At 36.9% G+C, this 17,182-nt stretch overlaps 1 protein-coding gene across 2 annotated transcripts in view; it reads left to right on the top strand.

The window, feature by feature from the left end:
- The window catches only part of ROS1 (ROS proto-oncogene 1, receptor tyrosine kinase), a 111,439-nt gene that overhangs the window by 41,003 nt on the left and 53,254 nt on the right, over positions 1 to 17,182 (top strand). Inside the window, exons 18-22 of one of the 2 annotated variants that reach the window (XM_014781190.2) lie at positions 1,903 to 2,003; positions 10,754 to 10,968; positions 11,293 to 11,453; positions 11,825 to 11,969; positions 14,182 to 14,444. In XM_014781190.2, coding sequence (XP_014636676.2) covers positions 1,903 to 2,003; positions 10,754 to 10,968; positions 11,293 to 11,453; positions 11,825 to 11,969; positions 14,182 to 14,444 — 885 coding nt within the window. Of the gene's footprint in view, positions 1 to 1,902; positions 2,004 to 10,750; positions 10,969 to 11,292; positions 11,454 to 11,824; positions 11,970 to 14,181; positions 14,445 to 17,182 lie in introns of both variants that reach the window. The other variant, XM_087443754.1, reaches the window with a different exon arrangement.

Here is a 17,182-nt window from a genome sequence, read left to right as displayed (position 1 = left end):
AGAGATTATTTCCAAGGTATGGGTGTTATTAGGCACAATATTGGCTGCCAAAGATTTATGGAACACCCTCTGACTGTTTAAATTTAGGCTCAAATGACTGATGCAAAGGAATGGAATAATGACCTAACACCTGAATTTTACTTGAAGTTTGAATAGTTGTATTCCAGCAAAGGGAGTTGTAGAATCCCCTTTTTTTAAGAGATAGAGTTACTCTGTAATTTAGAAAACTCTAGTGCATTTCATTATAGATAACCAAACAAGATTAACTTGATTTCACTTTAAGTGAAAAAATAATTAATACATTTCTTTTAGCCTGAGGCAAGGATATGATTCAATTTCCAAAAGGCTTGGAATTGCTAGAATAGTTTATCTTTTGGGAAAGGAGTAGGTTGAGTTTTCTTGAAGACGGCATGATTTGTATGGCAACTGAAGGTTCGTGCAGTCCTGTGCCCTAAGATTATTTCTTTGTAGTAGGCTTTGGGTAACCCATCAGCAAATATTTTTAGTTCTTGGATACCTTATTGTATTCTTTTTACATTTTTCACTGGCTCATCATTTTGTTCATATGCTGCTGTATCTTGTAAAGATGTAGTCATCAACTTGAATGCTATCTGATGCCTCTCAGCCTCTAGATCTGCTATTGATAGACTCCACTACCCTGTGGGCAGACTCCCGACAATCTTAGCTTATTTGAAAAATACCTACAAAGCCAAAGAAAGCAAAAAAGATCCCTTGGATTGTAACTTCTGTCTCATGCACTCTGTTTCATAGGAGAAGCAGTCTTCCCTCAGTCCCCACCTAGACAACTGGACGTAAAATTAAGATATGGACTGTAATAAAAAGACAAAGTGTAGTAAGAAGTGGTTTTCAGATGTCAGCTGGAAGTAGGACCTTATATACACGTTTCTATCCAATTATAACACATATCCAATTATAACACAGTGTTTTTATCCCTATGTGTATTATATTTTTTAAATGTATCAGGATGTTTTTGGTAGTAATTAACAGAAAATATAATTCAAAATAGTTTAAACCATTGGTTCTCAAACTTGGTGGCACACTGGAATTATCTGGGGAGTTTGAAAACATACTGGAGACTGGGTTCCATCCCTGGAGATCATAATTTAATAGGCTGCAACCTGGGAATTGAGATTTTTTTTAAAAACTCCACAGCTGATTCTAATTGCAGCAATGTTTGAGAACATTGATTTAAACAACTCAATTCATTGACTTATGTGGCTGAAGAGTCTAGAGTTAATAGCTAGCTTTAAGCAAGGCTTGACACAGTGGCTCAAAGTTCCTGATTTAGTAGGACCTTGGAGCATGGTTGAGAATTTATATTGGTAACAAATTCCCAGTTGATGCTGGTCTGAGAATCATACTTTAAAAACCACCAGAGCTAAGAATATAAAAGTAAATAATAGATCGTTCCTGCTGTTTGGGGATTTTTAGGAAACCAGTGCTTATATCCAAATTATACAGATATATTCACATAAATTTTTTTTTTTTTTTTTTTGTGAGGAAGATCAGCCTTGAGCTAACATCCGATGCCAATCCTCCTCTTTTTGCTGAGGAAGACTAGCCCTGGGCTAACATCCATACCCATCTTCCTCTACTTTATACGGGATGCCACCACAGCATGGCTTGACAAGTGGTGCGTCGGGTTGCCCCGGGATCCAAACCTGCGAACCCCGGGCTGCCGCAGCGGAGCGCACGCACTTAACCGCTGCGCCACCTGGCTGGCGCCTCACATAATTTTTATATTCAGTGAAAGGCAAAAATCTCTGAATTTATTATTCCAAAGAGGATGTTAAAAAGAAATCTATAGCTTAAGTGTGACTTATTCACAAAGGTATTCTTCAAACATGTGTGATACATTTTCTTGCCTTATTTTCTATTTAGGTAATTGCTCTAACTTTAGACCTCAGTGATGGGCTCCTGTATTGGTTGGTTCAAGACAGTGAATGTATTCACCTGTACACAGCTGTTCTTCGGGGGCAGGGGTAAGTAATATCCCTCAAAGGCAATTGATTGAGAATAAGAGAATGACTTGCCCCTTGGTTATAAATGATAATTCATGAGAATTCATTCTTTCAATGCACATTTACTAATTATCCACTGTCGCAGGCGTTGTGCTTGTGGGGAAAGACAGTTTGTAAACAATAAATTACAGAAGACTGTGGTAAATACTATGATGGGGTCTAGAGAGTGCAGTGGAGATGCTGAGGAGGATGCTCCTCGAGAGCCCAGGAAATGGATGGGTTTTTCTTCTTCCTAACAAAGTAGAATGTATATTATAAAGTTAAGACAGAAACCATCTTATATGTCAGACATGAAAACTGGAGAGGAAAGGAACACATGATTTTTCTTCTTGATCCTCTTGATCCTTCTTGATCCTTTGAGGACATATCCTCAAACTAAGCCCCCTGTCCTTCTCTTGTTGGCATCTCCACATCTTCCATATTAGCATTGTCAGGCATTTTTTTTTTCTAGTATTTTTTCCTATGCTTTGTTTTCCACTTTTGCTTTTTTTTTTTGTGAGGAAGATCAGCCCTAAGCTAACATCCATGCTGACCCTCCTCTTTTTGCTGAGGAAGACTGGCCCTGGGCTAACATCCGTGCCCATCTTCCTCCACGTTATGTGGGACGCTGCCACAGCATGGCCTGACAACCTGGGCCACCAGCAGCGGAGCGCGCGCACTTAACTGCTACACCATGGGGCCGGCCCTACACTTTTGCTTTTTAAAATTAAGGATAATATACATAATATGAAATGCTCAGACCTTCAGTGTTCTATTATTACCAGTTTTGCTGAATGTATTTAAAGACAGATATATCCATCATCACAGAAATTTCCCTGTGTCCCTTTTCAATCAATCCCCCCTGCCCCTGAAATATGTACTTTTTGTGTTTGGCTTTTTTTGCTTGGCATAATATCTTTTGGGATTCATTCGTGTTGTTATGTGTATTAGTTTTTCCTTTTTACTGCTGAGTAATATTCCATTACATGAGTATACCATAGTTTGCTTATCCATTTTCCCCTTGATGGACATTTGAATTGCTTCCCAATTTTAGTTATCATGAATAAAATTGTATTTATATTCATATACAAGGCTTTTTGTGAACATATTCTTGGATAAGTACCTAGGAGTGGAATTGCTGGGTAATAGGGGAGATATATGTTTAACTTCTTAAAATTTCCTGTTTTTCAAAGTGTTTATACCGTTTTACATCCCCACCAGAGATGTATGAGAGTCATGGTTGTTCCACATCCTCCCAGGAGTTGGCTTTGGCAATCTTTTGCATTTTCACCGTTCATTGGTGTTTGTATTCATTGTGCTTTTAACTTGCATTTCAATGGTGACTAATAATTTTGACCGCTTTTTCATTTCTTGTTGACCACTTATGTATTTTTTTTCATGTTGTGGCTGTTCAAGTATTTTTATCATTATTTAATTGGCTGTATGTCTTTTCATGATTGAATTGCAGGAGACTTTTTTGAATTCTGTATATAAGCCCTTTGTCAAATATGTGTGTGTATTTTGTCTCAATGTTTGGCTTGCCTATCTATTTCTTGGCAGTGTGTTTTGATGAGTAGAAGTTTTAAATTTTGATTAATCCAATATATCATTTTTTTCTTTTATGGTTTGTGCTTTTTGTATCCTCTGTAAGAAATCTTTGTGTATCCCAAGATTGTGAAGATTTTATACTATGTTTTTTTCTATTGTTTTAGCTTCCATGGGTAGATCTATGATCCATTTTAAATTGGTTTTTAAATATGATGTGAGGTTGGGATTAAGGTTCTTTCCTTTCTATATGGATATCCAATCATTCCAGCCCCATTTGTTAAAGAGATTCTCCTTTGATTATTTAATTGGGTTGATGCCCTTGTTGAAAATAATCTGACTGTGTATATGTGGATCTATTTCTGGACTCTCTATTCTGCTCCTTTGATATATTTTTCTAGTCTTTTGCCAACACTACATTTTCTTGATTATTGTAAATTTAGAGAAAGACTTAAAGATAGGTAAGATTAAGTCCTCTAAGTTTGTTTTTCTTTTTCAATATTTTTATTTTGGCTATTCTTGGTCCTTTGCTTTTCCAAATAAATTTTAAAATCATCTCACTAATCTCTAGAATAAAGCCTGTTGGAATTTTATATCTCTTATCAGTTTAGGGAGAATGAATATCTTAAAATATTGAGTTTTCAATCAATGAAAATGGTATATCTCTCCATTTATTTAGGTTTTTAAAAATTTCTTTCAGCAGTGTTTTATAGTTTTCAGTGTTAAAGTCTTGCACATCTTTCATTAAATTAATCCTTTAAGTATCTGATTTTTTGATGCTTTATAAATAATATTTTTATTATTATTATTTTTTTTTGGTGAGGAAGATTAGCCCGAGCTAACATCCATTGCCAATCCTCCTCTTTTTGCTGAGGAAGATTGGCCCTGGGCTAACATCTGTGCCCACCTTCCTCTACTTTATATGTGGGACACCTGCCACAGCACGGCTTGATGAGCTGTGTGTAGGTCTAGGTCCAGGATCTGAACCTGGGCTGCCGAAGCAGAGTGCATGAACTTAACCACTACACCACTGAGCTGGCCCCTATAAATAGTATTTTTTAAAATTCCATTTTCTAAATGCTCACTACTGGTATGGAGAAATACAATTGATTTCATATATTGACTCTGTATGTTGATCCATTGCTAAAATCACTTATATCTTCTAGTGGTTTTCTTGTAGAATACTTTAGTAAACCTTATAGTGGTCTTATTAATGAATTAGGATGTGTTCCCTCCTCCTCAGTTTTCTGAAAGTGTTTGTGTAGAATTGATAGTAATTCTTCCTTAAGTTTTGGTAGCATTCACCAGTGCATCCATCTGGACCTGAAGTTTTCTTTGTGGAAAATTGTTTGATTATACATTTAATATCTTTTAAGGATGTAGGGTTATTTAGATTTTTATTTCTTCTTGAGCCAATTTTGGTAATTCGTGTCTTTCAAGAAATTTGTCCATTTTGTTTGAGTTGTTTAATTAAATTTAATAATAGTCCCTTATTATCATGTTAATGTTTGTAGGGTCTGTAGTGATGTCCTCTTACACCTCTGATATTGACACATTTTTTTTCTTGGTCACTTCTGTTCAAGATTTATCAAATTTATTAATCTTTTTAAGGAACTAGCTTCTAGTTTTGTTGATTTTTCTCTATTTTTAAATTTTTTATTTCATTCCTTTCCAGTCTTATTTTTATTATTTCTTCTACATATTTTACATATAATATCCTCTCCTACTTTTGGCTTTTTAAGATGCGAGGAGAAGTCATTGGGTTCACATCATTCCACCAATATTTTTTTTTTTTTTGGTGAGGAGGATTAGCCCTGAGCTAACATCTGTTGCGAATCTTCCTCTTTTTGCTGAGGAAGATTGTCCATGGACTAACATCCATGCCCATCCTCCTCTACTTTATATATGGGATGCCTGACACAGCATGACTTGGTAAGTGGTATGCAGGTCTGGGCCTGGGATCCAAACCTGTGAACCTTGGGCCGCTGAAGTGGAGCACATGAACTTAACCACTATGCCACCAGGCCAGCCACTCCACCAATATTTTTCTTATATTGGCATTTAAATCTGTGTTTCTTTTAAGGACTATGTTAGCTGTATTCCACAAATTTTGATACTTTGCATTTCATTATCATGCAGTTCAAAATATTTTCTAATGTTCTGTATTACTTTTCTTTGATCTATCTGTTTTTTAAATGTATGTTGCTTAATTTTGAAATATTTGGGATTGTTTCAGTATTATTTCTATCAATTTCTAATTTAATATTATTGTGGCCAAAGAGCATACTCTGTATAATCTCAATCTTTTAACATTTATTTAGACTTATTTTATGGCCTTCTTATTTATAGGGTATATCATGGTGAATGCTCTATGTGCACCAGAGAAGAATGTTTGTTCTGTTTTTGTTTGGTGAGGTAGTCTATAAGTGTCAAGTAGGTGTATTGGTTGGTAGTGTTAAAATGTTTTTGTCTACTTATATTATCTATCTCTAAGAAAGAAGTGTTAAAGTCTCCAACTATGATTGCAGATTTGCCTAGAGTTGTCTTTAGTTGATGTATCTGGGTGCTTTGTATTTAGTATTGTTATCTATATACTTGATTATACTGCCTTTTTATCATTATAAAATACCATTATTAATCTATGGTAATGCTCTTCATCTTGAAGACTACCTTGTTTGATGTAAGTATAACCATAGCAGTTTTCTTATGCTTAGTGTTTGCATGGTACATTTCTTTCCCTCCCTTTACTTCCAATCAATTTTTGTCTTTACAAAATTTGCTTGAAATGTGTCTCTTGTAAAAAGTATATAGGGTTTTGCTTTTTTATGCTGTCTGATAATTTCTGCCTTTTAATTGGGGTGTTTGGTTCATTTACGTTTAATATAATTATTGATATGTTTGGATTTAAGTCTACCATCTTGATGTTTGACTTCTATTTGTCTCATCATCTCTTTGTTCCTCTGTTCTACTTCTCTGCATTTTTGAGGGAGAATAAAACACTTTTTAGTATTCCATTTTATCTCCTCTCATGACATTTTAATTATGTCTATCTATTCTTTTCTATAGGTTTCTTTAGAGAGTAAAATATGCATTTTTTTTACATTAAATGTCTTCAACTTATCACAGTAAATATTTAAAATATTCTTACTTCATGAATGATTCAAAAACTTTGTGACAATATATTTTCAATTTTTACCCTCCACTCTGTGTTATTGTTGTCATATATTTTACTTTTATCTATGCTATAAATCCATGTTTGTTAATATTTTTGATTTAAACAGCCAATAATTTTTAACTTTATGGGAGTAATTACGTATCTAAAATTAACATATAGGACATAAAATCATTAGAGAACAGCATTTAGAGGGAGAATTTAGAGATCATTTTATCTAGTAAATGAGGAAACTGAGACCCAGAGATGTGCATAAATTTGCCTATGTCACATGGTTAATTAGAGAGATGGTCAGGAAAAGGTTAAAGTAAAACAAAAGGTCATGCCCTAGGACAGAGATTTCTAGTATTGGATTTTTAGACCCCCAGGGAGTTCATAGAGGGCTTTAGGATGTGTGTGAGTGTTCTGAAATAGAAGATTCATACTTTTCATCAAGTTTTCAAGAGTCTAATCTTACAAAGGCCAAGACCTCCTGCTTTATGAAGACAACGTCAAGATTGTCAAGATTAGTTTTAGATTAAAAAATTCATGTTTTTTGGTTGGTGGAAAAACTCTTAATCATAGAGACTATGAAACAGAAGTATACATATTTGTATATAAACATATAATGCACATAAACATATACACAACAAATCTGATTAGTCAATCATTTTATATCAACTATGGCATACAAGTCTGGCTAGTTTCCCACCTGTGAACCATGAAAAACTGATTGTTCCTGTCCCTTGAAATGTATGGTATGGGCAATCTGATTGCCAAAAGAATCTGTCTGTGAGGTATAGACAGTGTTGAAAGTGACAGTGTCCTGAAGGACATGGTCCATTCTCCATGTCTGTACATCCCAGAGGGCTGGCTAGCTGGCACTCTTTGAGAGCCCAGCTCCTTAAGCTTCCAGAGAATCAATGTCATTGGACTGAGCGGGTGGAGGAAGAAAGTTTCTCCTTTAAAAGTACATTTCCTCATCTCAAAGTTAATAATGTTTCCTTGTATGTGTGCACAGTGGAGTGCAGCAGCTCTTGGCAAGGTTACACAAAGGGCAAGCACACATGCTCTCCAAGTAAATCTTGCCTTTTTATGACATCAGGGAAAAAAAAGCTGTACAAAGAGACAGGGATTCCAGAACCACCTTACAAGCAGAAAATTTTTCCTTATATATAATCAGAATTCCTTCTCCTACATTTTAAATTTCTTGCCTTTGGTCTAGATCAGCACTGTCCAATACAAATATAATGTGAGCCACGTATGAAACTGTAAATTTCCTGGTTGCCTGGTTAAAAAAAGTAAAAAGATACAGGTAATTTATTAATGAGTTATTTAACATTCTTTTCTCATATTAATTCTTGGATATCCAGGCTGTATTTACATATACAGCACATCTCACTTTGCGCACTGAGTTTTCATAGGAAATACTTGATCGGTATTTAGATTTTAGAAAATTTGCAGTTGAAAAAGTTGATTTACATCCCCAAGTTTTTACAAAATACTGAAAGTTTTCTAATAAATCATACATATGGTTCATAATATATGAATAAATATTAGTTTTGAAATGTAACCTAAATTAATTACAATTAAAGAATATTAAAAATTCAGTTCCTCAGTCGTACTAGCCACATTCCAAGGACTCCATAGTCACATGTGGCTAGTGGCTACTGTGTTGGACAGTGTAGTTCTAGCTTGTAGAACTACAAGATTAGCTGTTTGCTGTCACTCAACGTGTTCTGAACTTGACAACTGTAACGGAGCTGCCTGTCAAACTGCTCTCCCCTCTCCTATGTACATCTATTCCCTTTAGTTTCTAAAAGAGTGAATCTAATACCAGTATAACCACATATCTGACTTGGAGGTTGAAAAGGTTGCACCTGTCATAAAAGTTCAGGCATATTTAGTTAGGTTAAGACTGACTATATTGCTCCAAAGGAGCCTACTCCTTGCTGTTCCCACTGCCTGAAAGGCCCCCCGATTCTGGTTCCCTTGGTTAATTTGTGTTCAATCTACATGGCTCAGCTTAAACATCATTCTCTAAGAGAGACTTTCTCTGACCAGACCGCATTAGGTCTCCTTGTTAAGGAACCCATTCTACCTTTCCTCTTACAATGCCATTCAACAGTGTAGTTATTTACTCATTACCTGCCTTTTTGGCTAGGCTGTATATTCTATGAAGGCAGGGGTATATTTGTCTTATTTGCCACTGTGTTCCTGGTGGCTAGCACAGAACTAGACACGTAACGTTTATTGAATGAACGAATGAATAAATGAACCCTCTGTAGAGTAGCCTCAACTGACCTCTATACATATCTCATGCTTCATAGAAGGGTTTACATTGTTATGATTTTTTTGTTGAGCTTTGATTTAAATCCAGCTTTACCTGTTGCTGAGGACTGAAGTGTTTGAAGTACTGACTTCCTGAAAGTGAGGAGGTTGTGCCGAAGTTGTGCTGAACCCCAGAGGTCAAGATTTTTGGGTCAGGGGGCTGGCCCGGTGGTGCAAAAGGTTAAGTGCGTGTGCTCCGCTGCGGCGGCCTGGGGTTCACTGGTTTGGATCCCAGGCGCACACCGACGCACCACTTGGCAAGCCATGCTGTGGCAGCGTCCCATATAAAGTAGAGGAAGATGGGCATGGATGTTAGCCCAGGGCCAGTCTTCCTCAGGAAAAAAAGAGGAGGATTGGCAGATGTTAGCACAAGGCTGATCTTCCACACACACACACACACACACACAAAAAGATTTTTGGGTCAGCCCAGGAGATTTTCACTGGAGAGGAGTCTTCAGCTGGAAATGAGAGGCAATCCAGGTTAGTAGCAACTAAGAGATATCCAGTCTCACCAGGGAAATCTTCTGTCGTGGGGACTGTTCTGGGAATGCTGGGACAAGCAAGCAGCCCCGTGAGCAAGACTACCACGAACACATTCACAGGATGGATGTAGGCTGCAGTAGCTCTGTGGGTGGTCCAGAAGGGCCAGCCTTCTCAGGCCAAGTGTCCTGCTTGGTGAGCTTCCTTCCACCTGGAATTTGGTTTTGTATATCTCACAAGGTCACTGGAAACTTCTAATGAGAAGTGAAACAACAAAGTATAAAATTAGACAAGTGGGTGAAAGTCCAAAAGACAAACCAGATGCTGTTTTCACAATTAAGTAAGTGTGAATAAATAGTATTTTACTAGAAAAAGGACTATGGGAATAGTACCAGCGAAAATAATTCTTAATAAGGTTCACAACGCCCAGCTATGGTCCTCTGAGGTACTTTCAGTTTTCGCAAGGAGGTATTGTAAAAGTCTCAAAACAAAACTTTTATTTATTTTGATTTTAAGTGTAACCCTTTATACTTTTCTAAAGAGGGGAATGTCAACACTTTCAAGAGATTTAGAGAAACAGTTAAAAAAAAAAAAGTCAAACCACCACTCCAAAAGTCGGACAATCATTGAGATAGTTTTTGTTGAGTACTAGGCAATTGGAGTAATTTTAGAAACAACCAAGCAGATTTTTAAAGTAAAAATTATTGAAAAATTGCTTGTCATTGAGAAAAAACTCTAAAAGCAATTTAAACAGTAGCAATTAAAACAATACTTGAATTCCCTGGTCTGAAAAGGAACATTTTGACTAAGCTATAGAGGTTGATAAGTATCACTGAAGTAACAGACAGTTGTGAATAGTATAAAATGAAGGACCAAACAGGCTAAAATAATGAATGGTAAGTAAATACGATGACTAACCAAGAATAAGTGGGAGGCAAAAATCACAACTATTTATTAAAACCTGCGCAACACTCTTGCCATTGCAATATCATATTAACAAGAAAAGCCCTAGAAAATTTGCTTTAGGTATACTTTAAGAAAAATGTAAAAAATCAACTTAATATGGAACTAAGAATAGTGATAATTATTGTCGCAAAGTATTTCCTCTTTGTTTTCATATACACAAACACACACACTCACAAATACACATTCTCTCCAGTACTTGACTGTACCAGCCCTTCCCCCACTCCAGATATACACACTAATTGGTGTCATGTTTTAGCAGCGTTGGGAATACCACCATCACAGAATTTGCAGCCTGGAGTACTTCCGAAATTTCCCAGAATGCACTGATGTACTACAGTGGCCGGCTCTTCTGGATCAATGGCTTTAGGATTATCACAGCTCAGGAAATAGGTCAGAGAACCAGTGTCTCTGTTTTGGAACCAGCCAAATTTAATCAGTTCACAATTATTCAGACATCCCTCAAGCCTCTGCCAGGTATAATATTTTCTTCCTGTTTACCCTCTCTCCTCCCTACTTTCTGTTAAATAAATGTTTAGGTTGGGTTTTTTTCTTAAGAATTATGTTTTAAGAGGAAAAAGACTTTAGTAGTTTCTGTTGGTTTGCTTGCAGTCAGTTTACTCTTAACTCAAATTTACTGCCTGAAACAGTCAGAAAAAGATGATTTTCAGGATCTATTCAAGGAAAGGAAAATTTTGTTTTGGTGCTAATTATTAGTAATTTCTATTAATTTTCCATGTTTTCTATGATGATTGATAATCCTAAATTCTTTCTCTCTCTATTCTTTCTTTCACCCCCTAGGGAACTTTTCCTTTACCCCTAAGGTTATTCCAGATTCCGTTCAAGAGTCTTCATTTAGGATTGAAGGAAATGCTTCAAGTTTCCAAATTCTGTGGAATGCTCCCCCAGCAGTAGATTGGGGAGTAATTTTCTACAGTGTAGAATTTAGTGCTCATTCTAAGGTATGGTGTTGGTTCTAGTAACTTCCATTTCTCAGACTGTACCATCCTCATCAGCCCTGCCTGCATTGATTTCTGCTTTCTTCACTTAGCCAGCCCATCTCCTTTCTTGTTCCCATAGTATTTGGTTATTAAGATTATTCCTGAGAATCTTTGTTTACAGCCAGTCTCTGACCCCTCTGTGGTTAGTGTTAACAACTGGTATATTAGATACGCTTTAGCTGGTCTATATGGAACTTACCAACATTAGCACTTCCAAAATTGCAAGGTTTGACTTTACGTGTGAACCCAAATTTGGAGATTTTAGTTAATTAGGAATAAAAGATTTTATGATTCTCTCCCTAAGAAAATAATGTTTTGTCCTTATATTTCAGTTCCTGGCTACTGAACAACAGCTTTTACCTGTATTTACTGTGGAAGGGCTGGAGCCCTATGCCTTATTTAATCTTTCTGTCACTCCTTATACCTACTGGGGAAAGGGCCCCAAAACATCTCTATCACTTCAAGCACCTGAAACAGGTACAGGGGCTAAAATCTCTAAAAAAATTACAAGGCAGAATCTCGTGTTCCATGATCTAGAATGGATAGTTAATAATTTTTAAAAATAACTTTCAGTTTTATAGATGTTTTTAGATTCAATACCCTTTCAACGACTTTTTGGAAATTAGAGGGACATCATTAAAATAAATCTGGATAATTTATTCCAAAAGAAGATTTCAAAGATTTCTTAAAGACTGTTTCACTTGATTGTAATGGTATATAAGAAGCAGAAACCTGTTTCGAGTAATTTGTGAAATGCTCCATAAAGAGAAAATGGGCATTTAAGAGAAGAGAGAGTTTTGTGAAAGGCAGGCTTATTGGGAAATGTTCTCACAGATGGTAACTCAGAATCTTCTGTAGGTGAATAACTGATGTCTAAATTCAATGTTTTTCTTTAGAATATATTTTTTAAAGGATACTAGCCATATTTTTACATGTGTATATTACTTTAAAGTGTACAAAGCACATATATATGTATCACTCCTTTATTAAACATTTATTACATACCTAGCATGTGTCAGAAACATCATTTTATTTGATCCTCACATAGCTCTGAGGTGGGTAGGACAAGTGTCATTATCTCAATTATGCAAATGAGAAAACAGAAGCCCAGTGGTTGCCCAATGTAAAATAACTGGTAAGTGGCAGGGCTGGGACTTAATCTGGACTTTTCATGATAGTTTTATCAAATCTCCATTCAGTTGTTTTTGCAAATGTTGGCAAATAAGAGTATCATATTCCTTTAATTTATATAAACTTCCTAGCACAGGACCTGGCAGGTGGTAAGAGCTCAGTAAACATGGACATCCATTCACCACTGCATTTTTTTTACTGTTAAGATTCTTTCATCAATATTTACCCGTGAGTCTCATAACAGGAACATACCAGGAACATAACAGGAACATAGCCTGGGCAGGTTCTGATGCAATTAGCATTTGGATCCAGGTATGCTGTCTTTGAGATTGTCTCGGGATGTCAGCTTTGGTTGGATTCTTCTGTGGAAATGGACTTGACTGCATCCATCAGGGGATGCACTGGGAGCTAGGCTCACCAGCACGCTGCTGGCTGTTGGGGGCAACAGGAAGAATGATAAGATTTGGCCCTTGCCTTCAGGAAATTTACAATGTAGTTGGGAAATTACTCTAATTGGCAAATATTTATTAAGCACTTACTGTGTGCCAGTCCTATTCTAGATTTGGGGGGATTTAACAAGGAATAAGAAAGGGTGCTTTCTCTGATGGAGCTCATAAGACAGTAGAGAGAGAAACACATATGCTGCTAACAATAGAAGAAATAAGACAGTGAGAACTGAGTAGCTATGACATATGTAGCAACAGATAAGACAATGGAATCTTCACCTATCTCAAGCTGCTCAGCGTTCTCGGGAGAGGGCAATGCGACAGACTAGTATGGCCAGGTAAGGTCTTTGGGGAGTGGAAGCTTTAGCTGGGTTCTGAGGGATGAAGCAAGAAGAGGTATCCCATGTGAGTACAATGTAAGAAGACCTGGAGATTGCATAATTAAGGGAGTGTTGAACATTAAGAAACAATGTAATTGGGAGGGGGAGGGGACCTTGTAGAGGAGTTCTAAGACAGAAGAGGGATATCTTGGATGGAATGACTTGGAAATCAGGCAGAGGAATTTCTCTTGATTAAGAAAGAGAGAAATTAATTAAAGGCCTGGGAGAGACTAAATTGCTTGGTTTGGATCTAGAATAAATGGTGACCCCCAAACCATACTCTCGGAGTACTTCTTGCCTCCTGGGAGAGTTCAAGGTGAGAGGGCCTGGACCCCTGATACACTGTATTTTACACTGTGAACTGGCTAAAGGCTGGATAGAGTTACTGCCTTCCTTCCTGGTGACTTTGTCAGGATAAGAGTAAATACCGTATGTTTTAAGGAAAACCAGCCACCTTCCATCTATACAGGGCACAGACAAGAAAGATGTGCCTAGGTGATAGTAAGAGGGATTTGGGTTGGAGATGAGGAAGATTTGCTGAAATATCAGGATTTGGGTTCCTGAAGAAATCTATGGAATATTCTCTCCTGAAGATCTTTAAGAATATGATAGATGTACCTCAGGTGTCTGGAATGAGAAATATTTATTAATAAGTTGCTCCAGACACCCATCATGAGTGGTAAAAGTCAACCTTACATTCTTTTCTGCCCCGTCTGTGTCTTTGCTTTTCAGTTCCATCAGCACCAGAGAATCCCAGAATATTTATATTACCAAGTGGAAAATACCACAACAAGAATGAAGCTGTAGTGGAATTTAGGTGGAATAAGCCTAAGCATGAAAATGGTGTGTTAACAAGATTTGAAGTTTTCTATCAAATATCCAACCAAAGTGATGAAAACAAAACATTCGAAGACTGGATTGCTGTCAATGTCACTCCCTCAGTGATGTCTTTTCAACTGGAGGGCGTGAGTCCTGGGTACACTGTCGCCTTCCAGGTATGAGAGTGAAAACAGGGATATGCGGGTCATAATAGTGCAAACGGAAGGTGGATTAAAGAACTGGGTTAAGAATTCTGCCACTCTGTAAATAATTTGAGGTACAGTGTGATCTCAGAGGTCAAGTGGGCAGCAAGAGTTACAGAGGGGAGAGGGGACAGCTGGGGTAAAGGACATCTTGACAAATTTCTTACTTTCAGATTCAGAACAAACCATTATCATTATTATTTTATTGAGGTCATAATAGTTTATCACCTTGCAAAATTTCAGTTGTACATTATTATTTGTCAGTCACCACCTATACGTGCCCCTTTACCCCTTATGCCCACCCCCCAACCCCCTACCCCTCTGGTAACCACTAATCTGTTCTCTTTGTCTATGTGTTTGTTTATCTTCCATATATGAGTGAAATCATGTGGTGTTTGTTTTTCTCTGTCTGGCTTATTTCACTTAACATAATACCCTCGCAGCCCATCCATGTTGTTGCTAATGGGACAATTTTGTCTTTTTTATGGCTGAGTAGTATTCCATTGAATATATATACCACATCTTCTTTGTCCATTCATCAGTTGATGGGCACTTGGGTTGTTTCCATGTCTTGGCTATTGTGAATAATGCTGCAATGAACATAGGGATGCATAAGCCTCTTTGGATTGTTGATTTCAAGTTCTTTGGCTAAATTCCCAGTAGTGGGTTAGCTGGGTTGTATGATATTTCTATTTTTAATTTTTTGAGAAATCTCTATACTGTTTTCCATAGTGGCTGCACTAGTTTGCGTTCCCACCAGCTGTGTATGAGGGTTCCCTTTTCTCCACATCCTCTCCAACATTTGTTATTTTTTATCTTGGTGATTATAGCCATTCTAACAGGAGTAAGGTGATATCTCATTGTGGTTTTGATTTGCGTTTCCCTAATGATTAGTGACATTGAACATCTTTTCATGTGTCTATTGGCCATCTGTATATCTTCTTTGGAAAAATGTCTGTTCATATCTTCTACCCGTTTTTTGATTGGGTTGTTTGGTTTTTTTGTTGTTGAGTTGTATGAGTTCTTTATACATTTTGGAGATTAACCCCTTATCTGATATATGATTTGCAAATATTTTTCTTCCAGTTGGTGAGTTGTCCTTTATTTCGTTCCTGGTTTCCTTTGCCTTGTAGAAGCTCTTTAGTCTTGATATAGTCCCATTTGTTTATTTTTTCTTTTGTTTCCCTTGCCTGAGTAGACATGGTATTCCAAAAGATGCTTCCAAGACTGATGTCAAAGAGTGTACTGCCTATACATTCTTCTAGGAGTTTTATGGTTTCACATCTTACCTTCAAGTCTGTAATCCATTTTGAGTTAATTTTTGTGTATGGTGTAAGATAATGCAAACCATTATTTTTTGACTTGATCACTATAGGCCATTACCATGGTAGGTGCTTTTATATCCTTTATTTGATCTCATTTGATCCTCATACTGTCTGTGAAGAAAAAGCCATGTCCCTGGGTGTATCAGTGAATTACTGAAGCTGCATGGGTAGGAAGTGGTGTGCTGTAGTCCAGCTTCTAGAATCCTTTCCACCATATCACATCACTGCTGTGAATCATCTGGATGCCCCAACTCAGAGCTCCCAATGGAAATGAAAACTGAGAGTCTGGGTAGTTGACATCTCACAGTTATCACTTAGCTTCTGATAGAGGAGAAAGTCAGAGAGAATAGGAGTCAAGAAAAAAATAAACCTACTACCACCCTCTTTTTAGCATTTTAAATTTAATATGCAATAGCTTTCCTCTTATGATAGACCACTTGATGATTTTCATATCCTCATTAAATATTAGGCTTGTGTCAATGTTGTACAGATTTTGAGTTATTTTCCATTTCTTTTGGGGGAACATAATGTTTTGGAGAGTGATTTTAGAGATTTGAGTCTCCTAAGGATCTGTTTTCTTTTTGTAAAATTCTAATTTAATAATTATTTTGATAATATGTTAGGTCTACATATACTAATCAAAAAAGTTGTACATACAAGACAAACGAAACCAGAATCAAGATGAACAGACAACCCACCAGCTGGGAGAGAATATTTGCAAAACATATATCTGACAAGGGGTTGATCTCCATAATATATAAAGAACTCACACAACTGAACAACAAAAAACAAACAACCCGATCAAAAAATGGGCAGAGGAAATGAACAGACACTTCTCCAAAGAAGATATACAGATGACCAATAGGCACATGAAAAGATGTTCAGCATCACTAGTCATCAGGGAAATGTGAATCAAAACAACACTAAGATATCACCTCATGCCCGTTAGAATGGCTATAATCACCAAGACAAAAAACAACAAATGTTGGAGAGGATGTGGAGAGACAGAAACCCTCATACACAGCTGGTGGGAATGCAAACTAGTGCAGCCTCTATGGAAAATGGTATGGAAATTCCTCAAAGAATTAAAAATAGAGATGCCCTGTGATCCAGCTATCCCACTACTGGAAATCTATCCAAAGAACCTGAAATCAACAATCCAAAGAGGCTTATGCACCCCTATGTTCATTGCAGCATTATTCACTATAGTCAAGAAGTGGAAGCAACCTAAGTGTCCCTCGACTGATGATTGGATCAAGAAAATGCGGTACATATATATACAATGGAATACTACTCAGCCATAAAAAAGACAAAATCGTCCCATTTGCAACAACATGGATGGGCCTGGAGGATATTATGTTAAGTGAAGTAAGCCAGAAAGAGAAA

The sequence above is a fragment of the Ceratotherium simum genome, chromosome 19, assembly GCF_057802395.1.
Source record: "Ceratotherium simum simum isolate JZ-2026a chromosome 19, ASM5780239v1, whole genome shotgun sequence".
NCBI classification, from domain to species: domain Eukaryota; kingdom Metazoa; phylum Chordata; class Mammalia; order Perissodactyla; family Rhinocerotidae; genus Ceratotherium; species Ceratotherium simum.
The sequence above is the reverse complement of the archived record's forward strand: the minus strand, read 5'-3'. Positions and strand labels throughout refer to the sequence as shown.